Source organism: Lipotes vexillifer, unplaced genomic scaffold (genome assembly GCF_000442215.2).
Source record: "Lipotes vexillifer unplaced genomic scaffold, Lipotes_vexillifer_v1.1 scaffold335, whole genome shotgun sequence".
NCBI lineage: Eukaryota > Metazoa > Chordata > Mammalia > Artiodactyla > Lipotidae > Lipotes > Lipotes vexillifer.
This window is the reverse complement of record NW_006781329.1, coordinates 132,296-148,529: the sequence shown is the minus strand read 5'-3', so window position 1 is coordinate 148,529 and position 16,234 is coordinate 132,296. Positions and strand designations below refer to the sequence as shown.

Sequence of the window (16,234 nt, the reverse complement as noted above, 5' to 3'; positions counted from 1 at the left end):
TTTTTTTTTTGCGGTACGCGGGCCTCTCACTGCTGTGGCCTCTCCCGTTGCGGAGCACAGGCTCCGGACGCACAGGCCCAGCTGCCATGGCTCACGGGCCCAGCCGCTCCGCGGCATGTGGGATCCTCCCCGTCCGGGGCACGAGCCCGTGTCCCCTGCATCGGCAGGCGGACTCTCAACCACTGCGCCACCAGGGAAGCCCCTAGAAAGCTATTTCTAACAGCCTTCTGGAACCATACTAGTTTCTCTTGTTGTCTGATCCATTAACGGTTCACATGGTGGAACTTCACGTCAGGAGGAGCGGCGTGGGCAGGCAGAAGGAAGTGTTGGGAGACTTTGCTCTTTAAATCCCAACTTGTTTGTGGTCACCCAGACCTTCCAGTGCCTTAAGTGCTGACAAATATGGTGCCCTATCCTCCAAGTAAAATTTAAATTTTTTAAAAGATGCAAGCCTTCTGTGTCCACTGCACTTAAAAACGGCTTTTTTTAGGTTTGCTGAACACAAAATTGTGGCTGAATTCAGTAACACTGAATCTTTAAAACAACAACAAAACATTTTTTTTTTTTTTTTTTTTGGTGAGTCCCAAGTACCTCATTTGCTAACTGGGTAAGTCTGCTTCCATGGGTCAAACTTCTGTTCTCCTAGATGATGATATAGTTTCATTAGACTGGGATGCATGAGACTTATGCATCCTGAGTTCCAGCCCATCCATTCTAGGCTTCGCTGGATGTGGAAGATCTAATGAGCTTGCATGGAGCAGCTCCTCTTTGTAGTGCTAATGCTCTCTAATCCAATGGGGCTGGCGCCCTGGATGCCCACTATATAACATAGCTACCCCAAACTTAACTGGTGCTGGTTTTGGTTAATGTAAGCATTCTATTTTGTGGGACATTCTTTTCTGTAATGTATGGGAGCTGTTTTTTCAGTAATATGTAAAAGCAAGCCTTATACTGCAGTAAAAGCAAGGTTAAAACCTTAAAAGCAAAGTTATACTGCGTTCTAAACTCAAATGTGTGGAATTCTTAGAAAATCTGTAGTTGGAGACTAACTGTGTTCTTGGAGGATCAATGACAAGATGCAATATGGTGTTATGGGTAGAAGGCTTGGCTGGGAACCAGGAATTCTGGATCCCAGTCTCAGCTCAAATTGTTGCTTTGCATATGGTCATGGGAAGTTATTCTTCAGAAAGGGAAGCTAATATCCCTGCCCAGCCACCAAAATCATGTGGAAGAAATGGAGATGAGGGACCTGAATATACCATAAAAGCAAAATTGCTGTCCAGTGCATGGGAAAATTACAATTATGTAAGCTGTTTCTGAAGAGTGAAAAAATTAGTAGAATATTAGTTCTATTTGTAGTGAATATTTGCAGTGCACGTTTATCAGAAGTCCCTGTGCGCCCCATACCTAGTCAATCGCAGCTCTGGGGAAAAGTTTTTATATTTCATTTTTTAACTGAAGGGGCGAGAACATGTATGTGTTAACCATGTGGCTTCCATGTTGTTGGAGATGCCACCGGGAGTCTTGGCATCACTGGGAGAGATTTGCAGAGTGGCAGTTGGACTGGATTGCCCAGCGCCTCACGAGGAAGCTGCCACCAGGGCGGTGTGCCCCAGAACGAAGACTCAGCTCTCTTTCATTTGGCAAAATAAACGCTCCCTTCAGTGAAATAGCTTTTCACCTTCTCTCCAGTGAGAAAGGTTTGATTTTTTTTTTTCCCCCGAATTGACTTGGCAGAAAACCAGATCTCCTGAAACAACTACAGCAGCAACTTTTGTTCATTTCTCCAAGTATATAGAACATTGAGCTCACTCCAGTTTAAAGATTACCTCCTCTCATGCCCTATGTGGTCAAGACAGAAGCCACTCTTATAGGGAAAATTTCCAGAACCCCTGTGGTCCTCATTACTATTACAACGTGTTAGAGCTGGGAACAGCCAATCTTTCACTTGTCAGAGAGGAAGAGACCCAGAAAATATAGGTAAATTGTTTAAGGTCACAAAGTATGTGTGGGACGAGGTCCTAGAGTAGAATCAATTCCTCTGACTCTCTCCTAATCTCTACATCTTGGTAGATTAGGGTACAGAACAGCTGAAGGGTAAAGACTGGGGGGAGTTCATTGTATTTTGATAAGAAATGAAAATCACATACAAATAAGAACCTTATTTTTGAAACACAGATCACATTAATTTCTCTAACCAAAGTAACGCTTCTGTCTTCATTTTGTCCATTAGCCAGGCAATAATTCGGAATTTCTTCATTGTCACTTGGGCAGTTTGCCTTCCCAGAGTGTTTTTTCATAGCTGTCTGCGATTTTGACAGTGCTTGTGTGTCCATGCAGTAGGACTTTTGGCAGAAAGGAAAGAATTTGAGGCTGGTTCCCTACAGGAAGAAGGCTTACAAGATTCATGCTTGTGTGTTGCCTTTGTTCATTCTCAAGACGTGCAGAGGTTGGCATTGCCTTGGCAACTCCAGTGGAAGCCAGTTGCTTCCACTGGCTTCATGGACGTCAGTTTTATTGCAGCCTCTCCTGGGAACAGCCTTGGCTTTGGCCAGACTGGCACCAAGCTCCTTCCCTGGGGCACAGAGCCAGTGTGGGGAGGGAGATGGGAATGTCTGCGCCCAGCTCTGGCTTAGCATTTCTATCCCCGGTCACAGAGTCATCCCAGCGTAGACGGGGACAGGCAGTGGAGTGGCGAGAAGATGGAGCTGGAGGGTTCACCTGATGGGAACAATTAGGCTGATTGGCCTCGGGGTTTCCTTATGAGGCTACATTTGCAGATTGGTGGACCCAGGAGAGGATGTAACAGTGATGGGAAAGAGCTGGTCACTGCTGGGTATGGGATGCTTTGGCACAGTGAGGTTTCTTTGGGAATTTGCAGGCCAGTTCCAGATACACGGGAAGGTAGGTGATGGGGTAGAGAGGAGTAAAGAGATGCAGAAAAAGATAGGGCAACTCCATGACTGCTAAAATCTTGGAGGTGGGGGACGAGTATGGTCAGTAACAGCTGATGTTTCTGATACTCTGGAGAGAGACAATGAGTATGGATTCTGTCCCTCCCTCCAGCACCCCAGCACCATTTCATGGTGTCCTGGCACCCTGCATGCTCGTCTGCAGGCATTAGTCATCAGCAGCAGCAGCAGCAGAATTTTATTGAGCACCTACCCTGTACCGCTATGTACAAGACACTCTGCTAGGTCAGGATCTTCAGGAGCCTGGAGCCCTCATTTGTGTAGGCGAGAAATTGGTAATCCTCTGGGCAGATGTGGCCCCATGGACCCAAGGCTTGGCAAGTGACCAGCACCTTTTTTTTTTTTTTAATATTTATTTATTTATTTAGGCTGCACCAGGTCTTAGTTGTGGTGTGCATGCGGGATCTAGTTCCCCGACCAGAGATTGAACCCAGGCCCCCTGCATTAGGAGCTCGCATTCTTACCCACTGGACCACCAGGGAAGTCCCGACCAGCACCTTTTGATGAAGAAAAAGTCACCTCTTTTTCTAGGACAGTGTCCCAAACCCACACCCTGTTAAATTTTAATAAGGATTTCAGTTTCCACCCACCCACCCCCCGTCCCTGGTCTGGACATCAACCAAATGTGATGGCTCCATATCTGACAGTGATTCAACAAACCCCGAATCTCTTAGGACCTACTTACTGACTGAAAGAGCAAAAATGTCTGGGATTTTGCCTTACTTTGAACCTTCCCAGAAGCAGACACTGGAACGGATTCAAATTCAAGTTTCTTTGGGAAGTGGTTCCTGGACACACTGATGAAGAGTGGAGAAGTGAGACTGGGAAGAGAAGGAAACCAACAGAGAGCGTGTCATCACGCCGGGTTACCACCACGTGCAATGGGAGTTCCATCCCAGTGGGGAACCCTGGGAGCCAGTTTGGAATACCTGCCTCAGAGTCAGTCTCCCCTCCCCTTCCACCCCTGGGTGAGGGAGCTGAAGTGTTTACCCCAATTCCTGTCAGTCATTGGTTGAAGACCACTGGGCTGGTGCTGGGGAGGTCTTTCTGGCCTGCTGCGGGTGACAGAGAGGGCTCTAGCGCCAGAAAAGCCCTCAGGCAGAGATGCAGATGCTGGAGGTCAGGCCAGTGTGCGTGGAAATGGTGAAGATTGAGGGGATATGGTCAGGACCCTGGAAGCATCTGCTTTAGGTTTGCAGTTGGTATAATCACAGATGTTTCCAGAAGGGTCCAAATCTGTAGTAGCAAAGCTGGTGAGTCTACAAGTGCCTGTACCAGACACAGCTCCTCTGCTTTCCTGAACAAGCTTTATGACTGAACATGGAAATTCTATTTATTTTTAAAGAGTGTAGGAGATGGCCTTAGAACAGAGTAACTTTTTCGAGGACTCCTGGAAATTAAGTGGCCCCCATGCTCTGTGGAGCAGAGCTCACGATTTGCAGACCTGGGGGCCTAGATGCCTGAGGTGTGATTTGGCACTTGGGTGTGGTACAGGCACCGACATGCCAAGTCTCGGAGCTGGTACATTATAAATGATTATCATTTATTAGCATCCCTTCCTTTAAAGGGTCACTGCTGAGTAAGTTTGCAATACAAATGCCCGGTGAAAATTGGCTCAAATTTTTCGTAACAGAATAACACTGACCATGTCTTGAGCATCTTCTGTAACACCAGGCACTGCCCTAGATCCTTTACTTGCATGAGCACATCTAATCCTCACAGGAGGCCTGAATTGTGGATAATATTGACTCTGTTTTACAGACAAGGAAACTGAGCCTTAGCGAAATGGGAATTATACCCAAGTGTATTTGGGTTCATTTCCACCATATTTTGGTAGGCAGCCTTCTTTGGGCGACATTAAGTATTGGCTACTGGAGTGAGGAGTACAGAAACACTATTATAAATCCTTTTATAAGTCCCCTTCTCCTGGTCCCCTGTTCTCTTTCTTAAAACATGTGGATGTGTATAACTTATAGTTTTCATAAGATGATTCATTCCGGGCCATTTTATAAATGTTAACATAACAGCACAACAATGTGTTACAATGCCTGGGAACATCTCTGTGTCCATAATATATATTAATATAAATTTTATGCTGTAAGTGTCAATTTAAAAACTTCTCCCAATATCACCAAGAAATACCACTGCCTGCCCACTAGGATGGCTATAATAAAGAAAACAGATAATTACAAGTGTTGACAAGGATGTGGAGAAATTAGAACCCTGATATGCTGCTGGTGGGAATGTAAAATGGTATAGCCACTTTGGAAAACAATTTGTCAGTTCTTCAAAAAGTTAAACATAGAGTTACTATATCAACCAGAAATTCCACTCCTAGTTACACTACCAGGAGAAATGAAAATATATGTCTACATAAAAACTCCTACATGAATGTTCATAGCAGGACTCATAATAGGCCAAAACTGGAAACAATCCAAATGTCCATCAGTTGGTGAATGGATACACGAAATGTGGTAAATGCATACAGTGGAACTTTATTCAGTCATGAAAGTGAATGAAGTGGTTCATTCTACAACATGGATGAACCTCGAAAACATTATAAGTAAAAGAAACCTGTCACAAAAAGCTACATATCATATGATTCCAGGATAGGCAAATCTGTAAAGACAGGAAGTAGCTTAGTGGATTCCCAGGGCAGGGGGAATTGAGAGGCTCGGGAGTGACTGCTAATGTGAACAGAGTTTCTCTTTAGGGGGATGAAGATGCTCTGGAATTAGACAGAGGTGATGGTTGCACAACCTTGTGGATGTTCTGACAACCACCGAATTGTACTTTCTTACTAAAGGGGTGAATTTCATGGTATGTGAGCTGTATTTCAATAAACAACACAAAACAAAACTTATTCTGGCAGAATATTTGTGTCAATAAAAAAGTGAGTATCAACATTAACCCAAAGGCTTCCTGCTTTTTAGTTAATGTTTTAGAAACATTCTTTCAGATTGTTTGCCAAGCCCTGGACAGTTTATGAGTTTATCTTATTTGATTTATTCTTGTGCAAAGTAATATAATGTTTTACTGATGTCTTAACCTTGGACATCTTTGGAGTCCTTCAATTCAAGACAAATCCATACACCTTTCCGGAAGGAAGCACATCTGCCTTTCTCTCTCAGAGAAAAGAGATTTGGATGTTGAACGCTTAGCTCCCAACGTGAAAAAAAACTGCCATGTAAATGTAGGCCAAGAGCCTTGGTCTGTCTTGTTCTGGAGGACAGCGCCAGGTTTAATGCTTCAGGGATGCCGATTTTAAATCAATACAAGAACACAACTTTCTAACAATTGGAGCTAGTTGAGTTTCGAGCAGGTTCCCTGCTGCCTCGCAGGGCTGTGGAGATGAGAGCTGTGCATTGAGAGGGCATTGGATGGGCTGACGCTCAAGTTCCTGTTAACTCTGAGAGGCCATGATTCTAATTCTCCTGCTGTACTGCTCCAGCTCTCATAGCAAGAACTCTTTGTTGAACTAATCAATAGTATATTTGGAAATAATTTAGAATCGATGGGGAAGAAAGCAGGGGAAGAAAGCACCAGAGGCTCATGCTTGTTTCCTTGATGCTCAGAGAGAGCAATTGATTCTAAAGCCAGAACTCTCAGAGCATGACACAGGGAGCCAGGAGGTCTGGATTCTAGGCACAGACCTGCTAGCCACCTAATTGGCTGGGTGACTTTTCTGCAGGTCATCTACCCTCTCCCAATCTCGTTTGTTTGTTTGTAAAACACAATGCTGGGTTTGGACCAAGGACGTTTTGGCTCTGAAAAACTTTAGAATTTTTCTTAACTCCTTCTTTTCATAACAAGTCTTACATCTGCCTTTTCATTGCCTCTGGTTGTCTTTCACCTGTTTTTAATTCCTTGTGTTGCAAGGAAGCCTTGCCATGTGCATAATGCCCACCGTGTTTCTTGCCAGTCTTGTCCTTCTTTCCTGATCTTAAGCCCTTCTTTCCTCATTGGGTTCCTGTCAATCCCAACTTCATGGTTAACACTGTCCCGACTTCTGTAGGCTATGGTAGGGCTCTCTGTCTCTTGTTGCCTCATTAATCGCTTTGCTTCCATCTTTCATGTTAGTCCTAACATCTGCTGTTCCATGTGTCTCCTACTTTTCCAATAAATCATTAGCTACCTAGGAAAACAGCATGATGTAAAGGAAGAACACTTGAAATTAGAGACTTAAAGTAATTTCCCCAAAGTAATAGAGCTGATGATGTGACTGGGCCTTCGTTTTCCAGTTTGTGAAATGGAGATAATAATACCTACCTCATGGAGTTACTGTGAGAATTAAAAGAGATAAAATATAAAAGGATTTGGATCACAGTGGTTGGTGATGGTGTTGGTGGACAGTAGTGAGAAGGTGGTCAGCACAGGAAGAACTTGTCATATTCTGTACTTTCAGGAGTGAAGTCACACAAACACCTGGGATGGAGAGGTTAGTGATATTCTCAGTAATCACTTCCTCTACTCCGTGTCTGAAGATAAGTCCCACAGAGTGAGTTTAAATCTTGTTGTGGAAATTTAAGTCTTTTTTTCCTGTTTCTTTCTTTCTTAATAAAGATAGAAGAAAAATCATTTAAATCATTGGCCCCCTTTGGTCACAACCCTTGGTTGGTCTCAGAGATTGTTATTAGATTACCTCTTGATTATCTCTTCTTGGGCATAATTAATTTCAGTTTCCTTAACCTCTCTCCTGGTGCCCATTTTCTAAAACTTTAAGTGTGTCTTTTGCTTTCTTCTGTCTCCCAGAGTAATATTCCTTCCAGGATGGGGAACAGTTGTTGGGTAACAGGTCAAATGTGTTAAGAGACAGGCCATATAGTTCACAGACACTTTGCTCTCAATAACTTGGTTTGATTTTTTTGTTTTTTAATTTTAACTCTAAAAATGTAAGGACCATCTGCTGTTATTTTTTTGTATGTGATCCTGGTAAGTTATTTAGCTACACCGCTCCCATGCAATTAGCACTGCTCTGCGAGAGACTTGCATGGCAAATCTGGGTTACCTTATTTTCAGTTGTAATGTATGTGGAGTGTGTGTCCCATCCAGATTCCTTTCATAAATTGCATCAGGTTTGCATAACATGCAATTAGGTCTTGGCATTTATATGGCTTCTGTCTTAGCTGGTTAGATGCTTTAATAGTAGTGGTCCATTTGATTGGTTGAGAATGGGTCACACAGTAATTTCTGTGGAGCAAACCAAATAGGGTAATGTAATAGAAAGTGATGTCAGGGTGGGGTGGGGCTGCTTTAGTTTAGGGTCAGGGAAGCCCTCAAAGGAGAAGAAGTTGGAATTGACATCTGGCAGGGGATGAAGAGACAGCCAAATGAAGATCTGTGGTGAGCCACGTGAAGATCTGCAGTGAGAGAATTCCAAGAAGGTGGAAGCGTTAAGAGCAAAGGCTCTGAGCCGAGGAATAAGTACGGTACTGAAGGAAGCCCAGTGGGCTACGCTGTAGTAAGATGGAGGAGAATGCAGGGAGCTGAGGATGGAGAGGGTCTAGTCTAAGTATAATAGGAGCCACTGGAGAATTTTAAGAGGGGTGATATCATTTGATTTATAGTTCTAGAAAGCTCACTCTGACTGCTAAGTGAAGATTGGATTGTTAGGAGCAAGAATGGAGGCAGGGAGACCAGTCAGGAGACTGTAGCTGTTGTCTTGATGAGAAACGATGGTGGCTTGGGCTGGAGTTACGTGGTGTAGATGGTGAGAAGTGATAGAATTTGGGATATATTTTGGATTTGGAATCTGTGGGACATGATGAATAATTTTGGCCTGAGTACTAGGTGATTGGTGGTGCAGTTCTTACTCAGACATAGAGGGCTTGATGGTTCTTTTTTGTCCAGTCAAGTTTGAGATGGCTAATGGACATCCAAGTGGAAATGTCTAGCAGGCGATTGAGTATATGACTCTGGAGCTTGGGTGAGATTTGAAGGCTGACATGTTCATTTGAATTACAGAGAGGAGGCTGAGGTCTGGGTCCAGGACACACTGTCACTTAGAAGTCTGGAAGAGATATCAGCAAAAGTCACGGACAGAGTGGCCAGAGAGGTCTCAGAGGACCATGTGCTGAATAGGTGCCTGGAAAGGAAAGTGTCTCCAGAAGGAGTAACTGGTGACCTCATCATTCAGTTTCAAATGTTAGCACCCAGCACCCATATTAAAATGTAAATCCAAAAATTTATTCTGCAGCTGCAAATGTAGTGACAACTAGAGCAAGCTGGGCCCATTGCCTGCCCACAGAAACCCTCAGCCACAGTGGGATCAGAAACAGGGAGACTCTTGTCTCCTGGGGGTCTTTGCTGCAGTCTCGACCAGGATTTGTGAGATTTTCATTTCTTTACCAAAACAGCAGAGAGTGATGAGTTTGTTGTTGTTATTTTTGCTTAAATGGCAGTTGTATATACAGCTGGCACACTATGCCACAAGTCAGTTCTTGAAAATAAAAGCCTATGACCGCCTCAGTGCATGAAAAGACACATAAAAATGCTTACATTTTTAACTAATTTATGTTCTAATCCTGACAAGATAAGTCTCATAACAAATCATTTTCTAAATTTTCTCTTTTCTGGAAGGCAGTTTCTGTTTGGGAATTAACTTCAGCTTATGGAAAATTGTTATATTATGCGTTTGTCACTTGGTAAATGTGATATTATTGAAATGAAGAGTAGAGATTTCTTGCTTTCTACGTCTCTTAAAGTGAAAGCATAGCACACTCCAACAAACATTTTAAGTTAAAGGGCAAAACTGGGGAGTCCTATTTTTTGTATCATATACTACAATTTAATAGGTCCTTTCCCCTGCTGTGTCAAGTGCATTTTCTCTAAAACCTAAAGCAGGATCATGCTGTACACAAGACGGTTTATTTTGGTGATTCTCATCACGTTGGGAGAAATAATGGATTTTTTTTTTAATTTTTATTTTTTTGATAGATTTATTTATTAATTAATTTATTTTTGGCTGAGTTGGGTCTTCGTTGCTGCCCGCGGGCTTTCTCTAGTGGCAGCCAGCGGGGGCTGCTCTTCGTTGCGGTGCGCGGGCTTCTCACTGCGGTGGCCTCTCTTGTTGCGGAGCACGGGCTCTAGGCGCGCGGGCTTCAGTAGCGGTGGCGCGTGGGCTCTAGAGCACAGGCTAACTAGTTGTGGCACACGGGCTTAGTTGCTCCGCGACATGTGGGATCTTCCTGGACCAGGGCTCGAACCCGTGTCCCCTTTATTGGCAGGCGGATTCTTAACCACTGCGCCACCAGGGAAGCCCTGGATTTGTTTTAAATTAAGCAAAGCTGCATTTTCTTTCCAGAAGGTTCAGCGAACGACAAATACTTAGGCAAACTCTGTAAATGTTTATTCTAACCTTTTACACTACTGACATTTAGTTGAATTTTACAAATAGATAAAGCTGCTAAGAATATGGTGGGCTGATCATTGGCAATAGATTGCAGTGAGGAGTATAATCGTGGTTATTAAGCCAAATACTAGATTCACTGATTGAATGAGACTTGCTGGGAACAAAACATCAGGAAATAATCCCTTCCCAGAATTTTAACAGAATGAATGGTTCTGCTGCTTTGTATAAAAACAAAATTTGGGGCTTCCCTGGTGGCGCAGTGCTTGAGAGTCCGCCTGCCGATGCAGGAGACGCGGGTTCGTGCCCCGTTTCGGGAAGATCCCACATGCCGCGGAGCGGCTGGGCCCGTGAGCCATGGCCACTGAGCCTGCGCGTCCGGAGCCTGTGCTCCGCAAATGGGAGAGGCCACAACAGTGAGAGGCCCGCATAACGCAAGGAAAAAAAAAGAAAAAAAAAAAAAATTTGATCGTACCTGAAAATTCTCCATTTTTTTCTAAAACCAAGCTGGAAGTAGCTTGTTTACCTGGTTGGTGCAATCTTATTTTTTTAAAGACTAAAGCTCGAGAGCACAGCCCTAACGCGTAGCCTCACCTACGTGTGGCTTTACCATAGACATAGAGGAGTGAAATATTAAGCCGGTCTGACAGCTGTGTGCTTCCTTTTGTGTGAAGGTTATAGGATGTAACAAGCCTTGTCCTTGGATTCCCCATGAGCGGTTATCTTTTCAAGGTGTCAGACTGTCCTTGGGTGGTTCCCCGTGTCCAGAGCCACGTGTAGGAGGTGCAGGGTGGGAGTGAAGGAGGCTCTGGGCTCTCGCCTTTCCTCCCTTCTCTTCTCCTGCCGTCCCTTCTGCACTTGGGGAAAATGAAGGTGAGGGGCCGGGGGAGGACCACCCCTTGCCTGGGTGCTAATCGGTGGGGAAGAGGTGCTGTGATGGGGGTTTCTCCCGGGGAAGAGGCTGTGTCTGTCCTCCCTACTTGCTTCCCCAGTGTGCAGCACCGGGCGCGGAAACGCCCAGTAACTGCTTGGTGAACGCTGAGTGGTGGAGTGTCAGGGCTCTGCACCTCCGGAGTCAGTAGCACCTCAGCAGAACCTCTTCCCTTCCCTCCAGCAGTTCCCTCCTCCAATCGCACACAGCCCAGTGTCGGGCCAAATCCCCAGAGCCCACACCTGGGGAGAGCACGTGATTTATATATTTATAAATATATTTATGTAGAGGCCCCCCTTTATCTCCAAAGCCTCCACCCAGTTAAGACACCACTTATGCATGTGAAGAAAACACTAGAGTAATCTAGGACACAGAGCAGTAATATCTGGCTATTAAGAGCAGCTTCTTAAATCAGATCATGGCATCTTCCCACTGAATAAAATCCAAGTGCGTTACCTTGGCTAATTTCCTTTCCCATCTCCTCTTGTACACCCTCTAGTTCCTTGAGCACCCCAGGCCCCTTCCTGTCTGCTCCGCCCTTTGCCTGGAGTGTTCTTCCACGGTTCTTCACATGCCTCAACCTTTCTGATCTTTTAAAGATCCACTTAACTGGAACTCCTTCACGGAGGTCTTCTTTGGCCTTCTCTCATCCCCTCTGTCCCTTTACGTTATTCCTAGGCACGTTGCATTTTCCTGTGTGTTTGCTTTCTTGTTCATTATAGCTGTCACACTTGATTGAATGCTCTCCAGGCAGGACTGTCTTCTGATTTGGTTAGCATCTAGTCTATGCCTGGATCCGAAGAAACTCTCAGTGACTAAATATTTGTTTAAATGCGTGAATGACGTGTCAACCTACATTTCATCAGAAAAGGTGCTTCAAGTAGAAAAAAAAAATGTTTTTCTTCTTTCTCCTTTCCGATTCTCAACATACAGTGCACACACACAAACAGTATATTCTCAACATACAGTACACACACACAAACATGTCGTTCATGTTAGAAAATTTCCCTAGTCTTGGGCTTCCCTGGTGGTGCAGTGGTTAAGAATTCGCCTGCCAATGCAGGGGACACGGGTTCGAGCCCTGGTCCGGGAAGATCCCACATGCTGTGGAGCAACTAAACGCGTGCGCCACAACTACTGAGCCCGAGTGCCACAACTACTGAAGCCCGCGTGCCTAGAGCCTGTGCTCCGCAACAAGAGAAGCCACCGCAATGAGAAGCCTGCACACTGCAACGAAGAGTAGCCCCCGCTCACTGCGCTTAGCCCGCGCACAGCAACGAAGACCCAACGCAGCCAAAAATAAAAATAAATAAATAAATTTATTTTAAAAAAAAGAAAGAAAATTTCCCTAGTCTTGGTAAGGAACTGCCTTAAAGAGTGGGCTTGGTGACTTAGTGCCTACGGTCTGACTAGTGCCATTAGTGCCTTTTCTTCCTAAGCGTCTAATGTGCTTTGCCGTTTCCTTCTAGCAAGGAAAGCCATATGTCTTCGACAGAGTGCTGCCTCCCACCACGACCCAAGAGCAGGTTTACAACGCGTGTGCAAAGCAAATTGTCAAAGGTAAGTGCTAACTCTTCATTTCCTTGGGGCGCTTCAGAGTAATGGAAGACAGTAAGTGGTATTCGCAGCCTAGGAATCAGTACCCCTTGACCATAAGCAGAGGCCTGCTAGTTGGAAACACTGAATTATAGCGAGTTCTGGCCCTGATTTGCTGTGATGTCAGGCAAGTTATTTAACTCCTCAGTACCTCCTTTCCAAAGAGATTTCTTTATTTCTTTTGCCACCTTTTGGGCAGAGTTATTCTGTCACCCAGAAGCTTAAAAGCAAGGTAAGCTATAGTCACGCCATTTCTGTAATGGTTCTAAAATACTGCTAAAGGTATAGTACCTCCTCAGGAGAAAAATGTCTATTCTGAGACTCCAGTTGTGTATTTTTGGTTGATTTATTTTGTGCATCTGTCTCTTCAGAAAGAAGCGTTCTTTTTCTTTTTTAATTTTAAATTTTTTTATTGGGGTATAATGGATTTACAATGTTGTGTTAGTTTCAGGTGTACAGCAAAGTGAATCTGTTATACATATACCTATATCTACTCTTTTTTAGCTTCTTTTCCCATATAGGCTGTTACAGAGTACTGAGTAGAGTTCTCTGTGCTATACAGTTATCTATTTATATATAGTAGGATGCGTGTGTCAATAGAAATGATCCCTGAAAATATAGTCTTCAGGAAGAAGCTTTAAATGTGGAAAATTCTTGGGCGTCAAGGAATTTTCTCCAGCATCCTAAGATCACATTACCTTGCTGGTTAGTGAGTTGTTCTTGCTAGTCAGCATTCCTCAATTATACTTTCATCTAACCCACTTTCAAGCATGCCACCCAGATCCTGACGTTTGTTCTTCCACATAGGTAGCCTGAAGCCTGAATTTGTGTGTTAGAGATCAATCCTATTCTCTGGGACTGGCCTTGGTCCTGAAGAATCTGTGTCAAAATAACAGCAGGGAGACAAAGCAATTTACACGTTGCTCTACCTTGCCCTTTTAAATCAGGGGCGGGATGGAGCTTGCCTTTGGGGAGCTCACCATCTGGACAGAGCTGAGGGGCATCTTTGCCTTTCATACTTTGCTTTTCATCATTAAATCCTTGCCTTCAAATTTGAATGCTGCAGCAATTGTGCTTTCAAATGTCTTGATGCTACCACTTTTATAGGCAGTGCTAGATTCAAAGAGTGAAAAGTAAAAAAAACAAAAAAGCCCCAAACACCTTGTCATATTAGATCCACTTATTTTTAGAAGCTGAGCTGACTAACCTAACTACTTGAAATGCGTGAATATCAGCCCTGGGTACATCTGTTAGATTAATTCTGACCCTGGACACCTGCGTGGGAGACGCCCATCAGTATGTAATGTTCCTTGCTGAGGTGTATGGTTATTCACATTCTTGTTGCAGACATCAATTAAATTAGACGGTCTTCACAGTAAGATTATTATAGAAAATTGAAGAGAAAAAAACATGCCTGAATATGAGCTTTTTTTGAATTAATCGTTTGGGCCTGTATCTGGTGGTAATTTTTGTCTTCTCTCTGCTTCTACTCTTTTGCTTCTCTTTCTATCTAAACATATTTGCTCTTTCTTTCTGGAATATATAGTTCTAGTTTGCTTCTAGTCAGCCCTCCTTCCCCTCTATTGTCAGACTCTTTCATATTTTTATTAAAGTAAAAGATTAATCACATATGAGGCAGAATTTCCTTCTTTTTCTCTCCTCCTTCATTATCAGATCTAAATAGTATTTACCACGTGCTATGCTAAGCGTTAGGGCCATTTAAACACATACTTGCCGTCTCTAAGTTGACACTGTAATTAGAGATGGATACACTCTGTTTTTTTAAAATCCTGTGATTATCAAACAATAATAATAATCTTTGAGTCTTTATTTACTAGATAAGTTTGGGTCCTTTCAGCGCTTGGAATTCTCTATAACATATGAAATGTCAGAAATGGGCAATCCCTGGGGGGTTCCTGTGGACACCCCAACTGTGGATAACTTGAGGCCCAAATATATAGTGAGCCACAAAGAAAACTATTTAGAATAAAATCGGGACTTCCCTGGTGGCGCAGTGATTGGGAATCTGCCTGCCAATGCAGAGGACACAGGTTCGATCCCTGGTCCGGGAGGATCGGATCCTACATGCCGCGGAGCAACTGGGCCCGTGTGCCACAACTGCTGGGCCTGTGCTCTGGAGCCTGTGTGCCACAACTGCTGAGCCCGCATGCCACAACTACTGAAGCCCACATGCCTGGAGCCCGTGCTCTGCAACAAGAGAGGCCACCACAGTGAGAGGGCCCGTGCGCCGCAGCAAGGAGTAGCCCCCGCACTCTGCAGCTAGAGAGAGTCCGCCCGCAGCATGAAGACCCAACGCAGCCAATAATTAATTAATTAGTTAATCAATTAAAATAATAATAATAGAATAAAATCAGGGTCTGACATGATATAGTAAACAGACATTTCTTGGGCACCATACATATAACACGAACATACTCATTTTGTAGCAATAAAGAGTATCTTATTCTCCCTTGAAAGAAAATTATTAGGGGCATAATGAAGACCAAGTTTAACTTTTTTTAATATCCACTGAGGCTAGTGTGAGGGGAAGTGGCTGTGTATTTCTGCATCAGCAAGACAAAATGTAGGTATATAAGAAAGAACTGCTTGGAATAGATTACCAGGTAGAGCTGAGGCATCTGTGGCCATGACAAGCCCTATTTACATCAAGAATGGAAGGTGGTGTAGTGGGGGTCTTTTTTCTAGAGGCCAAGAATTGAATCAAATGACTTCTAAAGGAAGTTTAAATCGCAGTCTCTGTGATTCATGGTAATGTAGTGGACTGGTGAGCTTTCTTTTCAAGTCTATCTAAATCCTTAATATTTTTGAGATCAGGACGACTCCTTTTAACTGGACAGCTTTATTCTCTCAGTCTTTGCATTCCCTTCAACTTCACTGAGTTAAAAAAAAATATTTCGAACATTTGATTGTAGAATCCTGGCACCTCCCACGCTCCCCTTTTTATCTGGTGTGTATTTCTGAAAACATCTTCTGAAAGAGTCTGTAGAATCTCTTCCAGTTCTTCTAGGAGAGGTTATAGGGTTTGTGAGTACCAGTATGGTAAATAGAAAGGTTCCTATGGATGCCCCGGGAATTAAAAACCATGGTTACTGGACACTATTACTGAAATAAGAATAACTGCGTCCCAGCTTACAGAAGCCACCCCTGGCATTTGCCTTCCAAATTAACTGGATGTAGACCATCCAGTGCTAGAGAAGATGGTTTCTTGTTTTCCAGTTCTAATTTCTTTAAATTGCATTCATTTGGTTGTTTCTTTCATTCATATTTTTATGAAAGTATATTAGGTATTTGCCATGTGGTAAGTACTGCTGGGACTGGAGGTCAACAAGATACATAAGACTGCAAGAATCTTTGAGTATAGGGAAA

The 16,234-nt window shown here is 43.7% G+C and overlaps 1 protein-coding gene across 2 annotated transcripts in view; it reads left to right on the top strand.

The window, feature by feature from the left end:
* Positions 1-16,234, top strand: part of KIF5C (kinesin family member 5C) — a 167,377-nt gene that overhangs the window by 44,092 nt on the left and 107,051 nt on the right. The window contains exon 2 of one of the 2 annotated variants that reach the window (XM_007454547.1): positions 12,725-12,811. In XM_007454547.1, the coding sequence (XP_007454609.1) occupies positions 12,725-12,811 (87 nt within the window). Of the gene's footprint in view, positions 1-12,720; positions 12,812-16,234 lie in introns of both variants that reach the window. The other variant, XM_007454548.1, reaches the window with a different exon arrangement.